The sequence below is a fragment of the Elephantulus edwardii genome, unplaced genomic scaffold (genome assembly GCF_000299155.1).
Source record: "Elephantulus edwardii isolate Elephantulus edwardi_28Jun2011 unplaced genomic scaffold, EleEdw1.0 scaffold00066, whole genome shotgun sequence".
Lineage (NCBI taxonomy): Eukaryota > Metazoa > Chordata > Mammalia > Macroscelidea > Macroscelididae > Elephantulus > Elephantulus edwardii.
This window is the reverse complement of record NW_006399816.1, coordinates 3849906-3867560: the sequence shown is the minus strand read 5'-3', so window position 1 is coordinate 3867560 and position 17655 is coordinate 3849906. Positions and strand designations below refer to the sequence as shown.

Sequence of the window (17655 nt, the reverse complement as noted above, 5' to 3'; positions counted from 1 at the left end):
GGGGGGGGGGGGGCCTCTGTCGGAGGCCGAGGGGCGAAGGCGGGTGCCTTCGCCAGGCTCCATCAGAGAGACTAGCAGCCTCAGTGCCCCAACCCAGGGAGGGGTTCCAGAAACCCACTGTCCCCCTCGCGTCTTTGAGGCGCTAAGGAATAATCAAATATTTATAAAACTTCCTGCAAGACGCTTCACCAAAGAATATGCTTCTTATCAGGTCGGAAATTTGCCAAAAAGCCATAAATAATTGAGACAGCTGTGATTAACCTCTGAAACCATACGAGGATTCGCAATTAAACATTTAATTGAATGGTCACGTTGTCCAGTCCCGCGACACCCCCCCACCCCAACCCTCCTTGTTCCAGAGAACAGAAGGTTTGACAGAGACAAACTCCAAAGCCCACCCAGCTGAGGAGCCCCCCACTCGGTCAGGGAGCCCCACCTTGATGTGAAGGCTTTACCCCAGGTTTCAAGCTCAGGTCTGGGATTGCCTCCCGCCCAGAGCAGTTTCTGGGGGTGTCAAGTTCCCTTCTAAACGCTTGCTCCGCCCGCCCCTTGATTTAAGCCCTGACTGTCCTGGGTTTACGATGGCGCCCAGGTGAGCGCGGGCACATCTTGTTCCAATCTGCGGGCCGCAGTGCCACCCACAGGCTCTGTCGGGGCGGGGTCCAGCCTGTGGAGCTGACGCCGCGACGCCGCTGGGCATAGCCGGACCCAAAGCAGCAATTTCGCTTGGACTCTGACACGCAGAATTGGAGTCTCATAGGAAAAGCAGCCTGCTTGCTCCTCACGCCGGGCGGCTCCCTCCCCCCACCCCCACCCCGGGGCGCTGCAGGCGCTCGTCACCCGACGCCCAACAGGATTTTGAAGCCACTTCCCCACCCAGCTCAGGAGTCTCCACCTCTTTCCAGGCGCTCGCATTCCAGGGTGCTGGGACCTAAACCCCTGAACCCTATGAGCTTAGATGGGGTCTTCACCTCCCCCAATACTCTTCCCTTCCTTTCCCAGCACAGCTGAGGACACTTCAGAGCTTCTTGCTAGTTTTCAAAATTCTTAGCTCTCAGTAATCTGGGAAGGGATTCTTTATTCCTCACAGTCCCCATTCTTCCATTTCAATGTCCGTTATTGTACTTACTCCCATGACCCCAACCTAGGGCTACTTCCATCCTCAAACTATACCCCCTCAGAAGTTCTGGTTCCTAATTCAGCTGCAGTGAGCTCCAGCCGTCTCCTCTTACACATAGACCCTCTCTCCACCAGCTGCTGACCCCCTGACCTGGATGGGAGCCTGGCTCACCTAACACTCCCACCTTTCTGGCAAGATTGTCGCTGGGGCCTCTAAAGTGCTTTATAAATTGAGCTGCTCTCCACGCAACTCCACATCTGGAGCCCAATTATTTCCTCATGCCCTTTGTTTCTCCCATTATTACTCTCAGTCTAGCTCCTATCTCTCTGCATCCTCCCTGCTTCACCCATCAGCAAAATGCTACTGTTACTGATCACACAGTCCCTAGAATTTCGCTGAATCCCACTGACTTCAAGAGAGTTTACCTTTACAGCAATCAGACGCAGGTTTCAAACCCTCTATCTTACTAAAGGAACCCTGGTGGCACTGTGGTTGAGCACTTGACTGCTAATCATCAGCCATTCCTGGGGAGAATCTTTAAAGATTCAACACTCTTTCCTGTTGAGTCAGAACCCTCCGCTGGGTGTTCAGAGGCTATAAAACTAATTTGAGGAGACTGTCCATCTTTCTCCCTGGAGCAGCTGGTGGAATCTATCTCCTGCTTTTAGTTTGGCAGTGCAACTCTTAAAGTGCTAGGTTACCAGCTAATTCCTATGGGTCAGTTTGACTCTACCCTACGAAGCCACTATGACTCAATTTGACATTGGTGGATTTTGGTTTTGGACTCTTCCCTACATCAGCTTTTAAAATCATGCCTTCTGAATGCCCGGCTTTTATCACAACTCTGTTGGGAAATTATCTGTAAATAATTATTCCTTCCTTGCTTCCTCTCTCCAGCATGCAGTTCTGCAGCTAATCCTCTTGCTTACTTTGGTGAACATGCTTATGGGAAAGCAAAGCTAACTAAAATTACGGTAGTTTGTGCCCTCCTTCGTGACAAAATATATTTTAATACAACAGGTCCTGACTCTTCTGAGCTTCCACTCCTGGGTGACCTTCATTTGGCTGGACATCTCTCTTCCCTCATCTCTGCCTGCTAGCTTGTTTAACCTCTTTTATATCTCAAGAGATTGACACAAGATAGACCCTACACTAATCCTGTCTCAATAATCTAACAAAGACAACTCATTCCCAAATGGGATTAGAAACACGTAAATTAGGATTTACAAGGCCGATTTCGAGGGACATAATTCCACTCGTAAGAGTAATGGGGTGGGGTTTTTTTTTTAAGTGTTTTGTTTTTAATATAACAGCAATTTTAAACAATGCCTCTTTAAGCCCCGTACTGGAGACATTCGCTAAACTGGGCTTTCAGCTAAACTATATTAAAAACTGAAAGACTGGTTTCTATTCCACAATCCATTAAATATTAAAGTTCCTTGAGAATACAGTCACAGGAACTCAATCCTAAATTTCCCAGAATCAGGCCGTCTTTCAATATGTATTAAATTTGTGGTATAATAGCTGTAAACTTTTCCATCCCTGGAAAGATCTTTGCCTCAGTTACGTAGAACAATCCTAAATCTATGAGAAAATCTTACTTGAGAGAGGATCCAGCTAAAGAGCTAACTCTCATTTTCTACCTATAGTCTTTTTTTATTGAATTTTTACTGCACAACTGGGGACTTCACTTTAAAAGTTCAGTAAACATAAAACACTACACTTGTAATTGTTACAGGTAATTTAATTTACAGGGAAATCCCTATGGTATTACAGAAGATGTTTAAAGATGACCTGGGAACCAGTAAAACTGATATTTATTAATGTAACTAACCAACCATGGACCTGGCACTTCACCAAGGACCCTTGTAATAAGGATTTAGAGTCAAACCCTTTCCCTAAAAATTCACATGGGAAGCAATGTGCCTCTTTGTGGGGCTAGAGGCAAAAAAAAAAAAAAAAATCCCACAAAACTGTGACGTCTCTTTCTTAACACAGATGCAAGCATTCCAGTCTACAATAACTACTTTTTATCTGGCTAATTTCCCACTTGTCAAAAACAGACACACTCATATAAATATAAAAAAAAGAGAAATCAGATTGCTGATCTATGAATGATAAGGGAAGACCTGTAAGTAGGTAGGCAGATGTTTCTACTGGTAGCATTAAAATACGGTGCAAAACAGCCTGTCAAAGTGAAAATTCAGCGCAAATAGCAAATACTAATAAAATTTCTTATTTAAGAATTTACTATTTCACTTAAAAGAAAAACAAGACTCAATATTCAGGATAAATTCAAAGAACTCAACAGTAGAATTTCTTGAAAGCGTGGCCTCCTCCCTGTTCATGCAGTGGCCAACTAGAAGGTAAAGGAGGGTGTCTGTGTTTCTGTTTGGGAGAGAGAGAGAATGGTCTAAGTTAAGAGAATGAAGCCCCAAAGAGCCCAGCCCTGCTTATTAAAACCGTTTCTGGGCACTTGAGAGGTATAAAGCTGGTCCTCATTAACCCTGCATATCTCTTCCCTTATCTCCAAGTTTGCAGCACCGTTTCCTAAATCCTGAAAAAGGGAATGTTCCCTTTAATACTTTTGCTAGCATCACCTTGACTTTCAGGAAGTAAAAATATAAACGTGGCTCTATTTCCCCACTCACTCCCATTTTGTTTCAGTAATTGCCAGCAAGCCATCCATCTCTAAAAGAGGAGGGAGGGCACAGAAACTTGCCCTTAGCCCTATCGAAGGGGTGGGGGGGAAAGATCTGTGGAAAGCGTGTGGCTTCCTATCCGAGGTACCTCCTCCTCCAGCCACAACGCACCACAGCCATTGCGTCCTCCGCAGCCACTACCTGAGCTAAACTGGCCAAGCTCCCTACCCACCCGATTAGGGCGTTGCTCTCTTTTAAGACAAATCCTGAACAAAGAAGGATACTTTTGTGGGTCGTTTAACTGTGAAGACAAGGAAACGGAAATCAATGTCAGAGATTCTTCCAGAGTAGCGGGGAGGCTACTTAGGCTGGCGTCTGGCTTCCTGAGTGTCCCATCAAGAGGTGAGGGCGGCCGTTGGAGGATTGTCCAGGCTGCCAAAGGGTTAAATATTTGCGAAGGGTAAAACCTGAGCCTCTCTTTTTGTGTGTGTGCTTGCCCGGGGGCCTACTGGAGAGAGATTCAGTATCTCTTGGTTATTTCCTGCGATCGCTAAAGCCAGTTTTCAAGAAAACAAGTCACAGGGGTTTGAAATGTCACACCAAGTGACCTGGGCACGGCATATCCAGGGGCCATTCCCAGCTCCCTCCCACCCGGACCGTCCCCACCCCCTCCATTTCAGGTCTGGAAAGAAAATAAACCAAGGACACGCCAGACTGGTTCTGGGTGGACTTATTTTCCCCAGCAGCCTGGGTCCTAGCGGGGGCTTGTTGTGGCTCCCTCAGCGTATCGCTTGCAGGTGATGCCAAATGCAGATAAGGAGCCGCCGCCCGGCCTTCTCCTCTGTCTAGACTGGGGAATTAATAAATGCAGCGAGATTGATCACGTCGCGCATCCACTCTGGGGACAACGCGGAGGACGAGCCGTCAAGGCCTCCCTCTGAGCCTGTCCAAGGTCGGCTCCTCTGCTCGCCTGAAGCCTGCAAGCGGGCCTCGCTGCTCTACGGGGGGGAGGTGGTGGGCAAGGATGAGGCCCCCCGGACAGAAAGAGGAAAATACCGTTAGGAGGGCCCTGGTGCTCCGCGCCCAAAGTGGAGCGAGCGGGCACCAGCTCTCGGGACCCGGCGAGCAGAAGTTAGGGGAGGCCAAGAGACGGGGCTCAGGCCGGAGCCCGCCACAGGATGCCCAGCAGCCTCCAGCACGCGCGCCCCGACGGCGCGCAACCGGGAGAGCGCGCTAGCGTCGGCAGGTCCGCGCTCCCGCCCTTGGCCCGGCTCCGCCCCCGCACGGCGCCCAATCCCCGTCGGGCCCGCCTCCTGCCGGGCGGGCGCACGCGGTTCGGGCGCGCGAGGCTTGGGCTGAGGCCACGGAGTGCCGCGCGCACCCCTGCACTCCCGCTCGGCTTGGAGCCGACTGACTTTCGTTGACATAAACTTAGGTCTCCAATTCTCGCGGATCCAGCCCTCCCCCTGTGCCACAGGACAACAGGAGCGGCGTCGAATCGAATTATTTTTTATTAAGATCAAAATATTCGTCCTACTATGAACGGGCTGTTCTTACAATAAATAACAATAACTTACGTTTGTTTGTTCGGCAAAAGCTCACACACACTCTGTCCTCCATCGACTGATAATTTAAAACCTTTTCAGAGAAAGTCTCAACTTTGTCCCTAGCAATCATGCGCTTTGGGGGTTGAGTGTCCGTTCTTTGGGTTTTTCTCCGTTCCTCTGACCCTCCAAGGCTGGGCGAAGCCGCCGGGGAGTGCAGGGCGCTGAGGGCGGGAGCCCGGTGAGCGAGCTTAGAGCTGGCGCGGCGCAGGAAGGGCCTGGCGTGTCCCCCGAACTCCGGGTGGGCGGGTGGGTAGGGGCTGCAGAGAGAGCGAGCTGCGGCGGCCGTACGGAACGTAGGGGTGTCCGGGGCAGAGCTAACTCTTGGAAATTCCAAATTCTGGTTCTGAAAAAATAAAAAGTCTTCGGAGCAGGGGTCTCCAGCCTGGTGAAGAGTAGGTTGCGTCTCGTCCCGGAGCTCTTGGCTGTCTCAATGGCTTCTCTCTGGCCCTCTCTCTTTAAATAACAATAATAAGCATTTAAAAGGCGAGAGAGTTTTTGAAGCTGGAAAGGCCAGAGCGTGGGTGAGTCTCATGCAGGGAGCATGCGAGGTCCGCCGGCGGGCGGGCAGGGGTCCCCCTCACGTTTCCACGGGACTTGGCACCATGCTGTTGGGGGTATCCGGGAGCTGCGAGGAGAGGGAGGTCACGTCGCTGCCGGAGGAGTTGCCCAGGGAGCCGGACTCGGAGAAGGACACCTGGGGCGCCGTAAACAACGGAGGGTAAGTGAAGTCACACGCGTGGATGCTGGGGGGGGGGCTCATGTTCCCAGGAGAGGTGTCCCTGGGGGGGTCGGCCTTCGCCTGAGAGCAAGCCCGTAGGAGAGAGCGGCCAGTTCCCGAGCACACCCTAGGGTTTGGGGCTAAAGGGTGCAGGTTTGTTAATCCCTGCGACCTCACCCGCGCTTAATTAGGGAATTAACATGTACTGGCTGGGAAGCGGCTGCAGTCATTCCGCTTCCCCACTGCAACCCCACTGCTGAGGACTATTCCCCACATCTCAGCCCCTTCTTTCCTACATCTTCCCCACTGTGCGGTGCTACCCCCCCTCCCCCAGGAGGGTCTGTGGGCGTAGGGAGGCCAGGCTGGCCGGGGCTCACCAGCTGCTGGAAGGCGGGCTGGTCCAGGTCGCTCTGGAGCGCGAACTCGCTGAGCGCTTTCCACGGCGGCTGGTACGTCTGCACCTCCACGGCGCTGCCCTGCACAGCGCTCTCGTGGTGGATGGGGCTGCCCGCCACCAGAGGCGTCCCGGTCAGGCCCTGGAGGCTCTGCGGGGCAAGGGGGTGGGGGGCTTTCAGTTAGCTCTTGCCTTTCCACTTGAGACTGAGACCGGAGACAACTGAGAACGACCCAGAACCTGTTATGAGGGCAGGTGGGCAGGTGCAGGAAGGAGGGGGAATACGGTCCTCCTTCCACTTGGGCCACCGACCCGCCGCTATTGCCTTGCCCCAGTACCGGGAAATAAGCTCGCAAAGAAACCTGACGCCTCAGCTCTCTCTCCCAAGGTATGCAGAGGGAAGGGGTTCAAATCGGGTTTGACTTGGTGCGTCCAAACCATTTGGCCTTTGGCTTTTCCCTATGACCCAACCTCACATGCAATAATTGTGGGGCCTTGAACCCAAGGCAAGCCTTGTTCTGAAGGCACAAACATAAATTATTTGGAGGGTCTGTTTTCCCCCAGATCTCTCGAAAGCGAGAGCTAGTTAAGAAAAGAGCAGGCAGGCGCCGCGGGCGAACCCGAAGTCCCACCCGGACGGCTCCTCTGGCTGCAGCCCCCTCACCGTCTTGTCGTTGTGCTGCTGCTGCTGCAGCTGCTTCATGAGGATGGATTTCTTCTTGTCCTTGCAGCGCTTGTTCTGGAACCAGACGCGGATGACCCGCGGGCTCAGGCCGGTCATCTCCACCAGCTGCTCCTTCATGAGCGCGTCAGGCCGCGGGTTGGCCGCGTAGCACGTCCGCAGCGTGTGCAGCTGCTTCTCATTGAGCACAGTGCGCACGCGGGTCGTCTTCTCCGTCTGCTTGTGCACGTGCGGGCGCAGCGAGGGCTGGCGGCCAGCCCCGGGCTCTGCGGGGACCGAGGGGCGCGCAGTGAGCTAGGGGCTGCTCCCCACCCGACCCGTCCCGGGGCTTCCCAAACTCTCTAGGCCCAGATTTCGTTTTGCTTTGGGTTTTCGTTCATTTCTTGTTGGTCTCCATCGGTTCGCTTTTGGTGAAGGGAGCTGTGCGTTTCGTCCCTTCTCCTCGCTCCCTGGCCGGGCTGCGTGCGGGCAGCAATCTCGCTGGGGAGCAAGCGGGGGACCGGAGCTGAGCGCTAGGCCGCTGCGGACCGAAGAGGCCTCCCCAGGCTCTGCCTTCTCAGCTCTCCGCCCCAGCTCGGTCCCCGCAGCCAAGTGTAGTCCTCCGGAAGAAGTTGGAGGGTGTGAGGAAAAGGAAGGAGGCGAGCACGCGGGTCCGACGTGGCCCTGTCTTCGGGTTAGGGGTTACATGTGCAACTCTGGAGCTTTCCCCACCTTCAGAGTCCGCTTGGACCCCGCCGGCCTGGCGCACGGGCGGGCCTCCCTAGCTAGGAACGTTTCCCTGCCCCCAGGGCTCCAGGCTCCCTTCCCCAGAAGGCGGCCACCCAGTCTCGGTCTCGCACTGCGTTAAAACAGGGCCTAGTACTGGCAGTCTGGGGCAGGGGTGCGCTCAATTCCAGCTTCCTCAAGCTCCACAAGTGCATCTCAATCCGACTGCACGCACACACATCCTCACACGCATCTATGCCGCACTGTTTCGGTTTAGTGTCTCTCCAGGCATTTCTAGATCTATTTGCAAACAACCCATGGAGCCCAATCCTCCGCATCCTCCAGGGGAGAAAAGGGAGGTCTGGAGAGGCGAGGGGCGCTGCAAAGCCGCACAGCACAGCAGGCGCAGCCGATTCACAGATCCTTCAGGCCTGCGGCGACCTGCCTGGGCCCCGGGTGCTCGCTGTTTCTCACCAACCTCACTGTAGACACTCAGGCCCTATCCCTGGGAGCTCCTGGTTGGTACTGATCCCCCACTCTAACTGCATTCAGAAGCATTTGGTTAAATTGTCCATCAAGGCAGGCCTCAAAAAAGCAAACACAGACGCCTTGCCTCTTTGTCAGGTGGGTGGCCTTCAAAGTCGCCTTTACCTCCCGGCTCTGGGCTCCCGGCTGGCTGAGCCCAGGCCCCGCTCACATCGCCCAGGGCTGCCTTTCCTCTCTGACAATAGAACACCTATTCTGGGAAGAAATTCCGAAGGCAAGTCCCTCTGACCAGGATCACTAAAGATACCTTGCTGTCACTCATTCTCTTGCTTTCTGCACTCTGTCTCACAAATTTCTGGTCACAGAGAAAACAATACCCCTCCGTCACACTATTCTGGTACACACTGCCCTCCACACAACTTCTCCCTGGACACAGGAACACACACAGCCCAACGTCCCTACCACACAGCTCGGCGTTCATACCAAACCCCACAAGCCTGGCAAACGGAGCCACACACAAGTGGTCATTTCACGTCAGAAGTACAAGCAATCGCCCTTCACCTACCCCCCCCCACACACACACACAAGCCCCTGGGCCCCCTCATGGCCCATGGGCAGCCAGGGCCTGCGCGCCGCTTACCTGGCAGATGCAGGCCGCGGGCGCCGGAGAGCGGACCCGGACTGCGCGGACTGCCGGCCGCCGCGCGCTCCAACAGGAGGCCGTGGTCCGCGCGGCAGAGCAGCTCATGCTCCCGCAGAGAGAACTCGTCCCCGGGCAGGAGCTGGCGGCTGCACACGGAGCAGCGGAAGCACTCGATGTGGTACACACTGTCCCGCGCCCGCATCACTAGGTCGCTGCTGCTGAAGCCCACCTGGCACTTAGCGCACTTGATGCCGAAGAGCCTGTGGGGCCAAGGCGCGGGCGGCGTGAGTGCGGGGCTGCCCTAGCCTCCCAAGGTTTTCACCCACTCGGGGCACGTGCGCCCAGGGCTCTCCAGGAGGCCGCAGGGAAGCCCCGCGGGAGGCTCCCTGGGCCGGGAGGCGCGCCGGAGCGCTTGTTGGGGGCGGGGCGCGCGGCCGGGTGGCTGGTTTCGAACCCGGGTCCCAGCAGGCGGTGGCCGCGCCCCGGTTGCAGCGGGCCTCACCTGACGTAGTCCCGCTTGCAGTAGGTCTTCCCGTCCCTCACGAAACACGTGCACGTCTCGTCCAGGTACTGGCTGCACTCGGCGCACTTGAGGCAGGCGGCGTGCCACTCGAGGTCGGGCGACACCCGCAGGATAAACTGGTCGTGAATTTGACTCCCGCAGCCCACGCACATGGCCGTCCCGGGCTTCTCTGCCGGGGAAGGGCGCAGGGCCCGCGTCAGGCCTGGCTGCTAGGACCCCAGGCGGCCTCAGCCATTCCAGCCCCAACCCCACCCGCTCGCTCTCGCGCGCTCTCGTTCAGGAATCGCAACCACAAGGAGAAGGCAAGAGATGGGCTTCCTGCAAGTCCAGACAATTGGAAACGAAAACCCCGATCCTGATGCATTTACGAGTGCTTTTTGCCTTACCCAAGAAAGATTTTCGTTATGACTTTCACTGAGACGCACCTTTTCTCGACTTATCTTGTAACTAAATGCTCACACGGAGGTGAGAAGAACGAGTAATTGGATATTAGGCACTGCGGATGCCACCGCATCAGTACAAACAGCGGTGCTCAAGCATTTCCGCCCTCACACCGGCTCTTAACCGAGGCTCCCTCCGATCTGGGCACTGACACATCCGCCCGTCCTCGTTGACATTCCTTAGTTTAAATACCCCAATCAAGTTAGAGAAATCGCCCTGATTGGAAAGACCAGCACACACACATACAAATTTTAAAAAGCCCGCATCCTATACTCAGCAAACCTAGTTTCCCTAGCGCAAAACAAGCACATTTCACAGCCTGAGAGGTCAGTCTCACCGGCTCAAGAAATAATGTTTAATTGGGAAATGAAACAACGGAATTCCAGAGGGCAAGCAGGTCTGCAGGAGAAATGCATTCGTTTTATTTTGTTTTCTCCCCGACTGTCCTGGTCCTGTCCAATAGAAGCCACTTGTAGAATCCGTTAAACAACCTTCTGCATCAGAAACATTGCACATGAAGCACACGCATCCACACCCACATGCACAGAAAGAAAGACTTACTCTTGGAATGATCCCCCATAGCACCCAGAAAAGGATAATGAAAAATGATATCCACCATGCAGAAAAGAGATGTGCGGAGAGTGTGCGGCCGGGAGCGGAAGGACGAGGGTCGCGCGCCCAGCCTCAGCTCTTTGCTAACTAACTCCTCCTGCCCCGCGGAGTTGAGGGAGCGATTCCGCACCGGCCCGCACGCAGCATGACGTCAGCACGCACTCGCCCCGGGCCGGAGCTGGGGGCGGGACCTGTGGCGTCACGAAGCTTCCCTAGAACCGCCGGGGGGAGATGATGGGGACCTGGGGGCTGATGGGCGGGGCGGGAGGGAGGAAAGCGGGGGACGAAGGAGGATTGGCTGGAAAGAAGTAGGCAAAGCCTCATTGGCTGGGAGTGAACAATGGAGCGCAGCCCCCACCCTCGAAATCTACAGGCTCGTCTTTCTGGCCCTGGTCGGCCGATCCGGGCTGGACCGCTCATCCCCGCCACCGAGTGGCTCCGCGGCCACCGGCTCTGAACCTCCCATGGGCTTTCAGGGCCATCCCCCCTGCGTGCTAGAGCGCAGTGATGGGGTAATGGATACTTGGGGTGGAGAGGAGTCTTCTTTAAAAGCAACTTTCACATAAAAGTGGGAGGAAATTACTCTGTTGAGGAGAAGGGGCTAGGGGAGACAAGGTTCCCTTTGGACCATCTCTGGTCACCTTTCTCCTTTTGAGCGCCTTTGTTCTCAGAGTCCAAGCTGGAGGAAGACTAGGGAATAACAACTTGGAGTTGAGTCAATTTTTAAAAGAATGTTTAGACTTAACCTCCACTGAGTCTGGAAAACTCTGAGTTGGAATAAGAGGGATAATCCAGCGCCGGAATACAGAATTCTAAAACGCTGTCCAAGGATGGGTCTCGATTTGGTCCTAGACCTGCATTTATTTTATTTATTTATTTTAATAAAGTCTACGGGGACTTCCTTTGCTCGAATAGCATTAGCTCCTTCTAGGAACACTGCTAGGGTCGAATATGTGTCTGATATCCAGGATAAACGATGGGGGGTTTTTCCCTCCCCACAAACTCTTCTGTTTCATTTCACAAACCAACTGCAATGCAAATAATCAGAAACAAATGTGGCGCGCAGGGTAATTTACTATCTGTGCAGCAGCTTCACAGTCCTTAGAAAACCTGTGATTTCTGAGCGGGTGGGGGAATTGTTTCTTTCAAAGAAATCGTTGTGGATTTCGTTTAGAAAGGGTTCAAAGATGGGCGCATGAATGATAAATAACACTTATCCGAACACCGTGGCTGTTGTTTTGCCGTTGAAAGGTGGATCAAGAACATGGTTTAGTGTGCTAGGGTGGGGCACGGGAGGCCTGGGAACACAGCGTCTCCTCTGGAATCTCTGGCCAGGTCCAGGTCCCCGCGGGCACGTCAGCCCAAGGGGGTGGCTGTTCTTCTAAAACCCCTGGGTTGGCTGGTCTCTAGGTTGCCTGAGGGGAAATGGGGTCTGCTAAGGACTTTGCGGAGAGGATCCTGGGTGTCGGGGATTATGGTCCACGGTCCAGCTCCCCACCAGTGAGCGCTCATTGTCCGCCTGCACTTCACCCCGGTGGGGGATGGGGTGGGTCTCAATGCCAACTAGTCTTCGAATTTGCACATCTATGCTCCTCACCTGTCAACCACTACCAACCACTTGCACTTTTAGCTAGTAACTCCCCAAACCACACCAACCTTAGTGTGTGCGGAACCCATTGGAGAAGGAAGAACGCTGAAATGCAATGAATGTGTGTGTATGTAAACAAATGCAGAGGACCCGGGTGAACCCTAGTTTCTGCTCCAAGCCCCTGGTATGACCTCAGGCATCTTATTTTAATTCTCTGCCTCCTCACTCAGTTTCCTCAAGTGTAAAACGAGGGGATAAAAATAATAGCGACCTGTACTATTGTAAGAATTAAATAAACCATCCTGTGCAAGCCAACTGGTACTCTTACAAAAGGAAATACACTATTCTGTGCAGTCACTTCCAGTAAAGATTTACAGCCTCAGAAACTCGCTGGTCATTCTGAGGATCACTCGAGCGTCATTATGAATCTGAATCTACTTCCTAGCAATGGTTTTGGATATTCTGTGTAAATGGCATAACTGGCACACAGTAAGTGCGCAATGCATCTTTACTGTATTTGTCATTACGTACAGATCTTTGTGTGGGAACGTGTGTGTGTTGCCTAGATGAGTCTGGCTCTGTAGAGGAGGCGTAAATATCTCCCCATGTATTCATCTTAGGCTTTATGTGCTTCCATGTATCCTGCATGTGTGTGCTCTGAGAATTGTGTGTGTGCATGTGTGCAGTCTGGACATTGGGAAGAGGCTACCACACGGTGTGCATGTTTGAGTGTGAATGAGGCGGTGCTTTAAACAGGAGCAAGCACATCAATAATTCAGGGCAGGCAACTGGGCAGGAATCCTAGGCCCGAGTACAAACTCTCTCCTTTTAGTTGAAGAGTCCCTCTGCCTGGTCAGAAAATCCTCTCTTTTGGGGTCTAATAGAGAGGCAGGAGGCAGGGGAGGATCTCATTTTCTGTTAAGGGTGGAAGGAGCTAGCAGTTTTTCTTCAAACCCTTAAGAACTATTTGTTTGTTCAATGTCCACCAAGTGCAATGCTCCTGTTAAGACAGTAGCCTTATTGGACCTTTACAGCCATGCTGTAAAGTGAATAGTATCAGGTCCATGTAATCAGTAAGGAAACAGGTCTGTCCAGGTCTGTCTGGCTAGAGAAAGCCCTGTAGTTCTAGTCTGCTATCCTAAAGGTAACTGGTTCAAATCCATCAGCAGTTCTGAGGGGAAATGATAACCATCATATGAGATTTATAGTCTCCAAAAACTCAGTGAAGGGTCAGCTATGAGTCTGTTTTGACTTTCAGCTTAGCAATGAGTTGTGTCTGGCTCTATCTCCCTTGCTCTTTTTCACTGCACCAGCCTAACATAGATATGGGCACTACCACTCATCAGATTCACTTCTCCCACATTCTAAAACCGATAACTTATCTCACCATCCTGCCACAGGGGTCACAGCCTGACCCTCCCTCCTGGAACGATATTAGAGCACAGAGAAGTCTCTAGGGATTCCTTTCACATCCACCCATCCTCTCCTCCAGTCACTGCTACCTAAAACTACTCACAAATTCACTAAAGTGCAGGCTTACTGTGCAAAAAAAAAAACCAAAAAACAAAAAACAAAAAAACCTTTAGAAGAAGGAAACAAAGAACAGGTGACTGTCCACACTTTCTTTAGTAATGGCAGTTTCTAGCCTGAGAACAAGAAAGAGAGAGAGAAAAAAGAAAAAAAAAAAGCAAGCAGGACAGTATTAGCCAAGAGGCCATGGGCTGGGAGTGGAGGGAATTCATGAAATCAGGCCAGGCCACCAAAAAGACTTTTATAATTTTACAGTTTTGCTGAGTCAATCCTCCCATCCTTGTTTTTTCCCTTTCTTCTACGACTCTGAAACCAGAAAGCTGGAAGGGCTTTTGGAAACCTGTTTCCAGACTCCTGTTTAAGAAGTTGTAGTTTAGACAGTGGAAGAGACTTACTCACAGTCATGTGGCTCCAGCTGGGACCAGAAAGAAGACTCTGGACTTCTAGATCATGTATGTGCCTCCCACTCCTTCCTGTCACCAAATCTCTTGGCTCTCCCAGCCAGAGCTCTCTCCTCTCTTCGTGGGGACTCAGTACAGATGAAGTCCTCTGTGCTGGTGGGGTTTAAGGAAAACAGCCACCCTGCTTCCAGACCAGAGGGCCAGAGCTGGCAGTGGTGTGTGCCAGTGGGCGCTCTTGCTAAGAGGAAGCAGCGATAGGCATGTCCTATCTGCCAGGGTGGAGAGGCTGAGAAAGCAGCTTTCCTGAGGCCAGGGCACTGAGCCTCACTAGCAGTTATTCAGTCACAGCAGTTTTGCTGGGAATGTGTTGTGGGCTTTCCTTTCTCTAAAACAGTTTAAGATCACAAGACAAAGAAATCCTCACGGTGGTCATTTTCTCTTTGCGGTAATATGTAGAGGGGATATGAGCAGGCCCAGACAGCTTCTCCAGGCTCACATGGGCTCCCATGACCTACCTCTCTCTCCCCCCACATCGACCCTTCCCACTCCCCACCCTCTGCCTTCTCCACTTAACTGCCTTTCCAAGTCTTACACAATCGGGCATCCCTTACCTGGATGAAAAAGATGCTCTATCCTAGTCTTTTGGATTCACAAGTGAGGGGTGGATTCGGGGGCTATCCTATCTTTGATATCATCATCACACCTAATTACTATCTTTATCTGCCCAACATTTCTAGGGAAAAGTAATCAGTGTTAAAACTATCCCTATCTTACAGGTAATAAAATAGAAGCTTGAAGAGATCAGGTGATTTGTCCCAGATTACACAGTAGGGAATTCTGGTGATCTCCTGGATAGGGAGTTTTGCTGCCAGTCCCAAGGCTGGCAGTTTGAATCCACCAGCTACTCTGCTGAAGACAGATGGGCCATCTCATTCCATGTGTTTACAGCCTCTCACAGGGTCAGCTAGAGTCGGCTCTCACTCAACGAGTAGTGGTGGTGCTGTATAGTTGGAGGAGCCATGATCTGGACCAGGCTGTCTGTGTTCAGACCTGTCCATGTAACTGTTGCATTATGTTACCTCCTAATTACAACATTGGACCCTGAGCACCATGCCCATCCAGTACAGGAGAAGAGAAGCTTTTTGCTCATGGTATATACATTAATCCTCATCGTGAATACCATAAAGGAAGCTGGGATTAGTTGATCTGTTACTCAACACGTTCTTGTCAAAGGAGGAGCCTAGATTCTGTGATGGGTAAGGGTGGCCATGGAAAGGGATTGGGCTTGGTGGTTTTGGGGGCTATTTTAGAGGCTGCACCTTGCCTGACTTTCCAGAAGGGGGAGCCCCAGCTGACTCAGCGTGTCTGTCAGTGGAGTCACTGGTGCTGAAGCTTGCAACCCCACCTTTCCATGGTCCAATTTTTTTCTAGAACTCTTTTCCTCTTGCCAAGATCCTCCTAAGTGAGTAGGTTTCTATGTGAGGTCTTGGATGAACAGGATATCCGTCACTCAAACAACAGGAGAGCAGGATAACAGTGGGCATGATGAGGGGGCAACAACAGAATCAGAATTTAGGAAAGGAATTCCAGGAAAGCTGGAAGGGCTTCGTGAAGCCTGGGACCGCTCATCTGAGTCTGGGAGGATGGAGTCTGATTCAGGTAGAGAACGAGCAGGAAGGTCTGCTAGGTGAAGGGAATGTTTGGCAGGCAGAGGCAAATGTGTGAGTCATGCACATTTTTGGGGAAATGTGGGCAGTGTGGAAAGGCTAGAATGTGGGCAGGGGCTGAGCAAAACCATTAGTACAGAGAGGATGCTGGAGCTGCCCTAAGTTGGGTCATGTGGCCAGACTGCTAGTTGGGGGAAACAGCATGAACAAAAGATAGCAAGAGAAATACAGGGTAATGAGAGGGAATCCTCAGTGTCAGGCATTCTAGAGGGTTTTCTCCACAAGGAGGAACCTCAGGGATCTGGTTCTAGTGCTGAAGAAAGTCTGGTGGGAGAATGGCCTAGATGTTGCTGGGTGCTGGAAAGATTAATGACCTGAGTCATTAACAATGAACTGAATCAGAAGGGAAGGAGGAGACAGGGCAAAGAAGACATTGGGACACATACGCATCTGAGCTGAGATATGGACATCAGTACTGCAGAGAACCAGTTTGCCTGATGAACTATGTACTATCCTGGGCTGGAAGTGCTTTGAGGTTTGTGCTGCTGTGTGACAATGCCCTTGAGTAAATCAACACAAGCACAGAATCATTATCACCACGCACCCTTCAGGAGGTCCTTGAATTTTCCTATATCGGTTTTTCTAGATTCTGATGGTTCTCCCAATGGTTCTATGGGAGAATAATGGGCAGTCAGTCTCCTTCCAGTAAGATTTAAGAAACCCAATGGAGGGTTGTTAAAAATCAGAATCTTCTTAATTAAAATGAGAATTAGAATTCCCAGCTATCAGAGCTTAGTTTGACTTGAGCATTAATGATACCTATTTTTAAAAATTCATTTCCCCATCAGAAAAACAATACTGTTATGCATTTCCCTATCCTTCACAGATGTGTCTGAGTTTGGACTTTGCAATGTCTAAGGCTTCTAGGGCCAATAATACATAGATGCTTTCCTTTGTGATATTAAAACAAACAGAAGATTATTTATCATCAATGAGGATGCATCTTCATATTATCATATTTTTAAAAGACCTTAAAGTATATCTGTTATTCTTCCCAGCACACATACATCAAAAGCTAAATATATGTTTGTTTTTTCATAGTTAAGGCAACCAGCTCATTTTGTTTATTTATCAACTTGATTAAAAAAAAAGAAATGTAAAACACCAAATATTTGATTTTAGTAAAACACAGGAGGAACAACTTTTCAAAAACACCCATAAATGGTCCTATTTCACCCAACAATGAAAACGTCTCCTGGAGTCCAGCATTATCATCAAATTCCAAAAATAGATAATACATGAGATAATAGAATCTGGGTTGTCACCTCTTGTCCAGTGGGATTATCCGATGGTTTATCATGGACATATTGTGATTAATGTGCTTGCGGGTGGGGCATTAATCCGATTGGGGTGGTGGTGAATCAAGTCAGATTTGCATCTGCTCCAAATGTGTAATTGGTTTGGAGGCAGCAGAAAAGCAGCTTGTACCAGATTTTGCCGCATCACCGTGATGAGGCCTATTTTGATCAGCTTGAGTTATGGACAATATAAATTATTTATAGCTGCTTTAGACATGCCTTATGCTTGTAAAGACCTTCAGAACAAAATAATAATGCTCCTCTTTCTGTTGGAGGAAGCATTCAGCTAAATGCTGGCACCCACCCCTTGTAAAAAGCCAGAGGGAGGCAAGATTGATGGTGGGTCAGTTCATCACCAAATGTCTCCGTAACATTACAAGAACTAAGTGGTTGAGTGAGACCTAGTAAGAGAGGCTGACTGTGCACTGACAGTAGTCCTGGTTCTAAAGAGGTGTCTCTAGTTGGGAAGATGCGAGCAGATTCAGGAACAAACAGGCAAGCATTGAAGGCTCAGAGAAGAATTCCGTAAGAGCTTTCT

At 51.2% G+C, this 17655-nt stretch overlaps 1 protein-coding gene across 1 annotated transcript; it reads right to left on the bottom strand.

Annotated features, from left to right (window-relative positions):
• Positions 1–5946: 5946 nt before the first annotated feature.
• Positions 5947–10580, bottom strand: ISL2 (ISL LIM homeobox 2). Its single transcript, XM_006888274.1, has 6 exons — positions 10523–10580; positions 9500–9689; positions 8995–9257; positions 7146–7429; positions 6465–6632; positions 5947–6063 (listed from the first exon to the last, which is right to left on the bottom strand). The coding sequence occupies exons 1-6, from the start codon at positions 10578–10580 to the stop codon at positions 5947–5949; spliced, it is 1080 nt and encodes a 359-aa protein (XP_006888336.1).
• Positions 10581–17655: the final 7075 nt, after the last annotated feature.